Below are 11,656 nucleotides of genomic sequence, written 5' to 3'. Positions count from 1 at the left end.
CATCAACTTAGCATGTCTTGTAAACTTAAACCCATCAATCTACATCTTAGCTATCTGTCTAGAGGGGAGCATTCCTCCCTATACATCCCAAAGAGTGCCTAAAACATTTGTGGCTATTGCAAGCTTTAGAGCAATACTCTCGTCAGCAAAGCAGCCATACAAGTAAGCCAATGCACATCTCAATACTACCGAGACCGAAAAACAAAAACAAAAACCCAAACAAGTAAGCCATCAGCTTCATCTACAACCAAAGGTAACATAAGCTAAAATACACCAAATCAACTTATGTGATTGAAGATGATAAAATTTAAGATTAAAGAACTTCTTGAGATAAATTTCCTAAAAAAGTGTAGTCTCGGTCGAAAATAAAGCCACTCCCTTTTTTGAACCAATATGAGCATTTTTCGTTCCAAGAGTAAGAATGCAGAGTTATTTTGGTTATTAATTAGTAGTATTTTCAAAAGAAATGTTTCAGGTACTACAAATTACAGCATTTTTCCGTCCACTTGAATTTATCATACAAAGCATATAACCCATTTGCGATTTGGTGCACATTTTATTCTTAATATTATCATAAATAACTACATCAATTTATAAATTAATTATGGAGAAGTCTGTAATTTTTCTAGCATCATTTCTGTTGCAGTTTTACTTTAAAATTGAGTGGACATGTAATTTTGAGTTTGAGAGTCTAAAAAGTACATTTTGGTCCTCACGTGCCACTCTTTTCGGCATTTCTTCTCGCCATATACGTCAAATCACTGGACTCACCCCTACCAGATCTAAAAGATCTGGCCTTTATGACTGAAAAAAGACAAGCATATTGTCTTCACGCGCTATCACAGATTACGAAGTCTACCGAAGTTGGTCTAAATTATAATCTGTCTTTTTTCGCATTTATCTTATTGTTTTCCTTTTTAGTTTTCTTATTATTAATTAAAAAAAAAAGTTCGTCTCTCAAATTTTTATTTGTAGAGGTTGAGTCATCTCCTTCTATGAATGGTGAGGTTGAGTTTTTGTTTAGGTAAAAAGTGCTCTCTCTTGACATTTGTCTGTAAAGAGTATCAGCAGTAATGAAGAACAGACCAGTCACAAAAGGACATAGTGTAAGTACTAGTGGAGCTCCAAATGCATTATTTTGGTTTATTATGTAATGTTTGATATGTGGACATCCCAAAATGTATCCTTTCATAGATGTAAGTTTCTTGATGAATGAATGATGACAGTTTCCCTTAAAAAAAATAAAAAAAAATAAAAAAACTCTTTTAAAAAAATAATGCAAATTTGGTAAATATATAAAAAAATATTTTGAGCACCCATTAAAGCTACAAACTCTTTATAGAAAGCTCCAGATCAAAGTACCTACACGTCTGATCTGCTTTACCAAAAACTTCCACAAATTTTTTTTTTTTTTTTTTTTGCAGTTTGGTAATTACACGTTTGAACTTTAAAGTATTTTAAATACGTTACACTTGTTTGGTAATTATATAAAAAGTATTTTTAGATGTAAAAGATATTGACCATTAAAGTTTTCTTTTATAAAAAATAGAAAAATTAGGCCATATTTCTTTGGAGAAATTTTTTTGAAATTTTGTTTTGATTTTAAGTAAATTTTAAATCTCAAACCAAACATATTCAAACGGCTAAAGATAATGTATTTTAATTTGATTACATAATTATCAAATTAATTGATTTGATTTTCGTAATTTTCAAATCAAGACATTTGATTTTTAAAAATATTTATCTTATCTTATCTCTATATAATTTCTTTATAAATAGTGATCAATGTTTTGTATCAAGGCAATTAAGAATAGCAACGATGTAATCCTTAAAATCTATCTCCCTCTTTCTCAAATATTTTTTATTATATTAAAAAGAGTTAATCTTCAAAACGGTCTATTTGTTTATCTTAAAAAAACAGCCCTCCAATAGGCGAGTTACACGTAGCCTCCTCAGCATACATACCATGTGCCCCCACCGCACGCACGCAGATGGATCCCTCAGGCCTCCTCCCCTCTCATTCTCTCCCCCAAAACCCAGTTTTACGAAATTTCATCTCCCCCTCTACGCCACTCTCTTCGCCTCCTCTCTCCGTTGTCGCACGAGGAACGTGACCCTCTTTGCCCTTTCTCTCCGTCGTCGCACGAGGAATGTGACCTCCAATGGATTCCCTTGCTGCTGAGATTAGATGGGTCTGGTAAGGGGGTGACGGTGAGATACTGAGAACAATGCCACCCACCTCCGATAAATCCCTCCGATGGTTGTGGTGGTTGCCTCCTCTTCCTACGACTCTGGGTCAGTCAATATCTTTTCTATTTTTATTTGATCAGATCTTTTTATTTCCATTGGAAGGGTCTGCATCATTCTGTGTTTTGGGAGAGGGCTTCGTCTAGGTTTCGAGAGAGGGGATTAGGATTTGCTGTAGTGCGGCTTGGTAGTCACTGCTTCGCGCACAATTCTGTCAAAGTTGAGGTATTTTTCTTATAGTTGTCGAGAGAAAGAGCTTGGATTCTGAGAAGGGAATGGAGAGGAACCATCTCAGTAGGAAATTGGGAAAGAAAGAGAAAATTTATCTACGGATTTTGACGAAAAGTAGAAAAATAAAGAATAAAAAAGCCAATAAAAGCAGATGGGAGATGTGTTCTTGGGCAGTGAAATGCGACGGGAAGATGTGTTAGACCGCTGCAAAGCGGCTTTGTATTAAAAATTCTCAAAATCTAAAACTGAAGTTAGAGTTTGAATTTAAAAAAACAAAATTGGAATTTGAGTTTCAACTAGTGTTTGGCTCTAAAACACTCTCACTGTGATAATATTTAAAAAATTATTGCTTATATTTATTAAAAGAGAAATGATATTTCTAACTATAAAATATGTAAGCGACATATGTTCTTTTTAAAAAAAAATAATAAATATAAAATTTATATAAAAATTAATTTTAAAATAATAAATCAAAACTTTTTAAAAATGAATGCACAACAACAGTCCAACATCTTAATGATCTATCTAGTTTACCATTTCAAAAAGTGATTAAAAAAAAGAAGAAGAGGGCACAAGAAAATGATCGTGCTCGAATATGGGTAATATTTTATACAAGTTTTAACTAGATAAATCTTATATAAATATTTTATAAAAAAATAAGTTTTATTAATAAATAATAATTTTTTTAAATTTTATTTAAAGAGTAGTGCTACATCTCTCGAGAGATGTAGCTCGAAAATCTACCGAACAGATAAAAGTATTTTTTTATTTTTTATTTATTTTATTTTATGTATTTTTTTAATCATTATAAATATTTATAAAAAGATAAAAAATTTATAATATTATTAAAAAATACTTTCTTAATTACTAAATAAAAAAAAAGAGAGGGTTTCGGAACACATCTTCGAATTACATCTTCTGAACATTTAGCATTTCTGTTATTTAAATAGAATCTATCTTTTTACAATAACTTATATAAATTTTATCTATTTAAAACATGAAAGCACCGGCACAAGCAAAGGATACATTATGATTACGTGGCAGTCCTCAGTTTCAATCTCTGATGGTGGGTGAAATCATTACTTGTTCCACCACGCGTTCTAAAGGGTGTGACCTCGTTTTCCCCCAATTCCGTGGGTTGCTTTCTTGCTTCCTGTCTGGCGGCTGCTCTAAATTACATTTCTTTTTAAATTAAAATAATTTTAAATATAAAATTGATATTTAGCTTTTTCCGTCACTGCTTTTTTTTTTTTTCTTTTTCTTTTTATGTGATTAATGCTGCATGGAAATACAATATCAGGCTTAATATATGCATTGAGATTCTATTTTATCAGTTTTTTTTATTTTTAATTTAAAATTTAAATGATTTACTATTTTATTAATTAATATGTCAGTAGATATAATTATGTGCATAAGATTGTAAATATAGATAATATTTTCCTTTTCAATTTACTATAATTCCAATAAATTGGAATCCTGAGTTCATATTCAAAAATCTTACATTGAAATTTTATTTTTTTAATTTCTTAGCAGAATTCTAAAATCTAGTAAAAACAAGATTATATGCTAAAAAAAAATTTCGGCATTTATGACTATATATATAAATGAATAATACTAAATGCTCAATTGATAAATAAACAAGAAAAATTCAAGACCGGTCGGGGGAGGTTGTTATTTTTACGCCCATCAATAAAAGTTGGCCACGTAGGAGGTGCAAGAACTAAACATCTACATCTGTACGCAGAGTTCCTCTTCCACTTCCCCCTCCCTTGCCCACATATCACCAAAATTCTATATTCAAATTGATGACCATTTGATGTACCGAGCATAAGCAAAAATAATATTTTCTAAATGATCTAGACCACCTCCAATCAAGATCCAAATATTATATTTGCCATGAAATGAAATATGAAGTCTAATGGTTGCAGAAGTTTGAGAAATGAGAGTTGGAGACCGAAAAAGCAAGTTCATTGACATTATTGTACACAAAAAAGAAATCCCTCTCACATTTTCTTAGCAGTCAAACAGATTTTTCCCACATTTTTGTAGAAGTCAAAAAAATTCTCTCCCACATTTTCGCAGCACCATACACGTACAACAAATAAATGAAGAAGAAAGAAAAAACAGTACCTCAGTGATGGCAACAGATCTCTCGAAAACCTTGTAGAGAGCGTATTTTATAGCCCAATAATAGAGAGAGAGAGAGATGGGGGGCAGAGGAGGGAGGTGGATATGGGTGGGAGAGAGATAGAGATCATCTGCGTGAAGGTGCAAAATGCATTTTGCTGAGACGTCCATGTGGCAGCTCTTGATTGGCATGTGTAAAAGAAAACTACACACCCGATCGACTGGGAGCTTCACCCTAAATAAACTACACTCTACTCTACGTATCTATTTTATATTGACTCTAAAATCTATTTTCAAAATGAATTCTAAAAGACTTATCCAATCATGTCTTAAATGTACAACGGATCTTTTTTTAAAAAAAATTTAAAAAGTATGAAAAATTCTTTTTTTTTTAGGTGTGGACCAATTTTTTATAAAAGATATTCGCTAGACTTATTAATTTGAGATTTGTCTCTAATATTTCTTATACTTTATTTATACTACTTAAACATAAAATATTCTAATTTTTTAAAATATAATAATAGTTATTTTTTAAATCCGATTTTTTTTAAAACAAATGATTTATTTATTTTCTTATTTTCATATACAATAAAAGTTTGTAGCCGGCACCCTCGGATTCTTTCTTTTTGGAAAATCAAAACTAGAAAATAAGACCTTGATAATATTTTTAAATTTTATTATAATTTTATTCTATTCTGGTTTCATAAGGTTATCATTTTAGTTTATTTTTTTGAAATAAATATTAATTTAAAAATTCCTAAAAATTAATATCACAACATTAAATAAATGCTGCTTAGTTGTAAATTGTCAGGTGCTCATCTCAATTTAATTTGTTTTTTTCTTCCATTTCAATATAGCAATATATATTTCTAAAATAAATAAATAAATAAATAAGCTCACCATTCCCTCTCTAGAAATATATTAAAGAGTTTTGTTACACAATATCCACTACACTCTATATTCTATATTTTTTTAAATTTTTTTATTTTTTAATATTTTTTTAAAATTTTTTTTGAGTTTATTTTTCTTAAATTATTTTAAATTTTCTATTCATTATTTATAAAATAAATATTTAATAAAATAATAAAAATGAAAAAAAATGTGGAATATGAAATGTTAAGAAGTTGTGAGGATTATTTGTATATTAGATAGAACGGCTATTCTTTTCCATTATAAAGCTCATCATTCCCTCTCTACGTCTCACACACGAACTCCGATTCCGTTTTCTACTGTTCACACCGTAAAGAGAGGAAGAAAAATCATGGGTTTCTGTAGATCACCTTCAACCATGGCGATCTTCCTCTTAATGTTGATGATATTCACGCTGTCGACTGCCTTGGACATGTCGATCATCGCATACGGCGTCGGGTCGAATCCGAGGACCGACGGCGAAGTGATGACGATATACGAGGCGTGGCTTGCGAAGCACGGCAAGGCTTACAACGCCATCGGGGAGAAGGAGAAGAGGTTCGAGATCTTCAAGGACAATCTCCGGTTCATCGACGAGCACAACGCTGCAGAGAAGAACCGGACCTACAAGCTCGGCTTGAACCGGTTCGCCGATCTGACTAACGAGGAGTACCGGGCAACGTACTTGGGAGCGAAGTCCGGTTCTGAGAGGAGGCTTTCGAGGCCGAGGAGTGACCGATATGAGCCTCGTGTCGGCGAGAAGTTGCCACAGTCCGTTGATTGGAGGAAAGATGGTGCCGTTGTTGGCGTCAAAGACCAAGGGAGTTGTGGTGAGTTTCTTAGAGTATTAATTAATTCTAATTAATATATATATATATATATATATATATATATATATATATATATAGTTGTTATTTCAGTTTTTCCTTAAAGCAATAATTTTTATACATTTGGGCCCGAATGCTTGGTTCAATCACCAGATTCCCGTCCTCACAGCTAGGGATCTTTTTTTCACTCTTCACGAATGTTTCGTCCATGGGTAGGATCTTTGACTTTATACGAGTTGAATTTGAATTAACACAAGAACTCAACACGAAGTGAAAGCATTGAAAATGAGAAATCTATATTCACTTAAAAAGAACTTAACTTTGACTTACGGATTTTTGGGGATTATCGCTACGTTAGCTTATTTTACAGAATTAAATTTGTTATTTATTTTTATTTCATTGGCTGTCTAGGTCAAATAAATTTTAATACAAAGAAATACTAAATAAGATTGTTGTGTTAAACTAATACGGCGTGTGTGATTATTAAAACCGGTTGGATTTCAGTTCTATACTGTTTTTCATTAGGCTAACTACTCCTTTTTAAGCCAAGGTTGTAATGAGAGATTGTTCGGCTGGCTTCATTTTCCCTCCAATCTTCGATTTTGGCTGATATTAATGTTAAATCATCAGTTGTTCGAAAAGCTTATACCGATAAGAAATTAGGAGTGAATTATTTAATTAATATTTTATGACTTTGGAAAGTAATTTGACATTATAATTGCACCAATTCTTTGAAAGACTTTAGGCAATAGGGATTTTTCTAGGTACAAATCAAGCCTAAAAGCTTTTCTTGTATTAATTATAATATTGTTTTTATCCTGGATACTTAAGCTCACAGAGTTTGCATTGCTTTCAACTGATTTGTGATATGATGCATTGTTGTTTAATCAATATGACATGTAGGGAGTTGCTGGGCATTCTCCACGATCGCTGCTGTGGAAGGGATAAACCAGATAGTGACAGGGGATCTAATCTCACTCTCGGAGCAGGAATTGGTGGACTGTGATACAACTGATAATCAAGGATGCAATGGGGGTCTAATGGACTCTGCTTTTGAATTCATCATCAACAATGGTGGCATTGACACTGAAGAAGATTATCCTTATCATGCTGCTGATGGAAGATGCGACACTTACCGGGTCAGTGGCAATTATCTAGGGGAACAACAAACTAAGAAAGTGAAAAAAGAAGGAAAAAATGGTTACATATATATATTTTTTTAACTCTCATCTTTTGTAACGTGCAGAAAAATGCCAAGGTTGTTACAATTGACGATTATGAAGATGTTCCTGCAAACAACGAGAAAGCACTACAAAAGGCAGTTGCTAATCAGCCTGTGAGTGTTGCCATCGAAGCAGGGGGCAGGGAGTTCCAGCTTTATGAGTCGGTAAGATTATACCACTGTATGATCAAGATTTATCGGGCTTGGAAAGGGTCAAAAGGAGACAAACTTTGCTCTAAGTGGCAAAGATTTTACTTTAATGGCTTGGATATTAGCTATACTGATCTTCTCAACTTAGCTTTTGAGGCGGAAATTAGACCAATCTTTAACTAAATAACTTGTTTTGCTGCATTTGTTCAGGGTGTCTTCACGGGAAAATGTGGGACAGCACTGGACCATGGAGTTACTGCTGTTGGGTATGGCACAGAAAATGGTGTTAATTACTGGATTGTGAAAAATTCATGGGGTGCAAACTGGGGAGAGGCGGGCTATATCAAGATGGAGCGCAATCTGGTGGGCACAGCAACTGGCAAATGTGGTATTGCAATGATGGCCTCTTACCCTATCAAGAAAGGCCAAAATCCCCCCAAACCTGGCCCATCTCCACCATCACCAATAAAGCCCCCGACTGTCTGTAACAGCTATTTCTCCTGTCCTGAGAGCAACACCTGCTGCTGTGTTTATGAGTATGCAAACTATTGTTTGGCATGGGGATGCTGCCCACTCGAGGGTGCCACCTGCTGTGATGACCATTACAGTTGCTGCCCGCATGACTATCCCATCTGTAACATCAATGCAGGGACCTGCTTGATGGTAAGAGCATTCTACTTTGTTTTTATCTTCTTCTTTTTTTTTTTTTTATTCAGTATCTGATGCTAGTTTTCATTGAGCACCTTTACCCTCTAATTAAAATTCTCATCCTCTCCTTTTGCTCACGAATGTTCCTGCCTGCAACAGAGCAAGGACAACCCATTGGGAGTGAAGGCACTGAGGCGCACTCCTGCTAAACCTCATTGGGCCTTTGGAAGTGATGGCAAGAGGAGCAGCGTTTAAGCGGATGTTCAACCTGGAACTGTGACAAGTTAAGGATGATGAAAGAATCATACACAGTACTTTTGATATTCTTAATTTATCCTTCTTGGTACCCAATTGTCCATCATTAAGATACCAATAGATGGATGGTCTATTTAAGATTATTTAGATACATATTATGTGCATATAGGGCTCTATTTGTTTCTGCTTGATTCAACAACCAACAGACAGATTATTATCAGTCTTCATTCGCCTCTGTAAATTTAATTTGTCATTCAGCCATGGCTTTAATGAATTGCTTCAATGTTTCAATGCTGCTTGCAGTTTGTTTGTTTACTAGTTTCATCCATTTCTTCTTTGGTATAAGTTACATAGAATGCTTGATGATCTGAAGCCAGATGCAGAGCCTTGTCATGGAAACCGGCAATGTCGTTAAAACATTTGGTACTACATTATTTCAATGCTTCAATTCATTTTTTCACACAAGTTTTTAAGTGTTTTTCCAGAAGTATTGGTGATTGTATATGATATTCCAGTAATGGCTGTAGTCAGAACCATGATTATAAAGTGGTCGTCTAGACAGTGGTCTTCTAAAGTCTTGACCCATCCTTGAGTTTTTGCGAAAGAATATTTTCAGTGCTCCATTGATTTCCATTGCTATGATTGTGCATTACTTTATTGGATATATTTTTTCGAAACAAATTACTTTATTGGATATTTATTCAATATACAAAGAAGATTATCCTTATCATTGGATAGAGGTATGATGAGGGCGCTTCATTTAGAGGAGAAGATCAGGAGAGGAGAAACTGGAAACAAGTGGTGCGCAAAATTACGTGCACCTAACGAAACATGCGTGGCTCACACGCCGACATCGAGTAGAACTGGAAGAAATCGGTGGGTGGTGGTGGTGGTGGAACACGGTGTGGGAAGTTTTTTTTTTTTTTTTTTTTTTTGGCATATTAAGGACCAATTTCTATTATTCCCTTGAATGTGTTCCAAACAAGATAAAAATGTTGGAAGTGTTTGTTGCTAAAGTGCTTGCTGCTTTTCACAAAGTGGAGATACTTTCATCTGATTCCCCTTTGTTTAAAGCAATGGAATGCTAATGCTTTCCATCTTGTTTCAAGTATTTCTTGGCCACAATTCCTCCTGTGATATCCCCACATGCCGAGGGGTCGTCAAAGTTGTACGATTTTATCTCAATCTTCTCCTTATAGAAACTGAAAGAGGACTGTTATAGCTATAAAAAGATTACACAAAAGAAATTATACAAACTAACGTGATTTTATGTGATGTATTAAATCTACTTTACGATTAAAAAAAAAGCTTTTCAATCTGAAAAATGACATAAAGAACGTCAGTTTGTGGGATTACTTTTGTGTAATCTATTTATTGCTAAAGTATTTCTCAAACTGAAATAATATCATCTTTAATCAAATAGGAAATGGTGTCCTAAAGTCGTAACAACACTTCTATGTTGAGGATGAAATGAAATTGGTAAAAGTTATGACACATAATGTCTTTTGGACCTTGAGAGGATCCATAAGAAGATGAGGTTTTGTACCATGCCTGGTCTCTTGGACATGCGTAGGAGGATCGTTTGTTTGGATTGGCAACCCAAGGTTTTCAGGGTTGTTCTTCACTGTATTTGACAGCGGCGGAGGATTGAATATATATTTTGTATCATGTGTGCTCTAATATGCTGTTTTTCATCCTAAATTTCATATTCAAGAACGAATACATTATCTCGTTCCATCGATAAAACTTAATCACCATTGATTTAACCTCACAACTACATCCACCATGGCCCCTAAAAGGGGTCCCCATTGTATTATCTACCATACCCTGCAGAACAAATATCAGGACCGTCAGCAGAACTGATCTTAGCCTTGGAGGGAGGGTGGGGTTGGATACTTCAATATATTTATGGTTGATAGAAACACATCAACCACCAGAAGTTGACCTACAAAGAGAACATAGTGGTCCACTTAGAAAAGAGTTGCCCTTTTCATGTATTCTTCCTGTATATAGACTGACTGATAATGCTGGTTCTGTTCACCGAAACATGGGATTAGGAAAGAAAATAAAACATAATGAGTACACTTGTACCCATGTTTTGTATATATGCTCTAGTTTTGTAACTACCCAAAAATATAATTGAGAAAAATGATGAACCATGCATGATACATACATGGGGGCTAATTTCAGAGGGTGTACACGAGTTCTTCCACATCATGAACAGTGGATATGTAGTATGTACATTTCATTGTCTTATTCCATCATATCTTGGATTTGTCATTTTAAAAAATAAGAGTCGATCTAATAATTGATGGATTCTGTCGTATCAGTACAGTGAAATGAAAATAAGATGAGAGTACGTAGTATATGATATATATACATCGAGATGGCTCTTACACGTCATACGGACGCCCGCCCAATACACAAGAATAATTCGAGTAAAATAGTTAAGAAACGAGGAAACCAAATCTATAAATAACGATGAGTTCATATATAATTAGATAAATCTTTTTCCTTATTAGAAAAGTAATAGTAAAATGATAGTAGAGTTAACTGCAGGAAAATTAAAGAGACAATAATGGTAGATTAATAAAGTAAAATAAAAATAAAATAAAATGATAAGGTGGCCCAATAGAAGAATACATTGCAAAGATGATGTTTTCAATATTACATAGGTAATAGATTCTTCCAAAACAAATGGAGCCACATGGATGTTGCATAACAAGAACAAGAGACTTAAAACACCACTCCAAAGGGGAATTAAAGAAAATATCAAACAGTGGAGGTTGGGGACCATGGAGTGTGTCGGGTGGGCTAGGTACTAAATGTCGCATACAACATCTTCATCTAAACTCAATTATATGCCTGTCTGCTTTTCTCTCTCTCATTTGTTTTCCAGGGACCAGAAGGGATAGACCATGGGAGTTGTCCACACCCCACCATCGATCATGCCCAAATTGCCACTCAACTTGATCCATTAAATTAGGAGATGGCATTGTCATTAGGATTGTGAAGCAATCATGATAACAATGACATGGGG

The 11,656-nt window shown here is 34.1% G+C and overlaps 1 protein-coding gene across 1 annotated transcript; it reads left to right on the top strand.

Moving 5' to 3' along the window:
- Positions 1–5,751: 5,751 nt before the first annotated feature.
- On the top strand, positions 5,752–8,903 carry LOC121243893 (low-temperature-induced cysteine proteinase-like). Its single transcript, XM_041141957.1, has 5 exons — positions 5,752–6,344; positions 7,245–7,480; positions 7,588–7,728; positions 7,924–8,376; positions 8,521–8,903. The coding sequence occupies exons 1-5, from the start codon at positions 5,867–5,869 to the stop codon at positions 8,614–8,616; spliced, it is 1,404 nt and encodes a 467-aa protein (XP_040997891.1). The 5' UTR covers positions 5,752–5,866; the 3' UTR covers positions 8,617–8,903.
- Positions 8,904–11,656: the final 2,753 nt, after the last annotated feature.

The sequence above is a fragment of the Juglans microcarpa x Juglans regia genome, chromosome 8S, assembly GCF_004785595.1.
Source record: "Juglans microcarpa x Juglans regia isolate MS1-56 chromosome 8S, Jm3101_v1.0, whole genome shotgun sequence".
In the NCBI taxonomy this organism is placed as follows: Eukaryota; Viridiplantae; Streptophyta; class Magnoliopsida; order Fagales; family Juglandaceae; genus Juglans; species Juglans microcarpa x Juglans regia.
Note: the sequence above shows the minus strand (reverse complement) of the source record. Positions and strands in the feature narration are given on the sequence as shown.

What these genes read in the sequence shown, in the direction of transcription:
- LOC121243893 (XM_041141957.1), top strand. Translation starts at nt 5,867, where the DNA reads ATGGGTTTCTGTAGATCACCTTCAACCATGGCGATCTTCCTCTTAATG. An exon ending in GAAGATGCGACACTTACCGG is followed by an intron (nt 7,481 to 7,587) that starts GTCAGTGGCAAT and finishes TGTAACGTGCAG; the next exon opens with AAAAATGCCAAGGTTGTTAC. An exon ending in AGTTCCAGCTTTATGAGTCG is followed by an intron (nt 7,729 to 7,923) that starts GTAAGATTATAC and finishes GCATTTGTTCAG; the next exon opens with GGTGTCTTCACGGGAAAATG.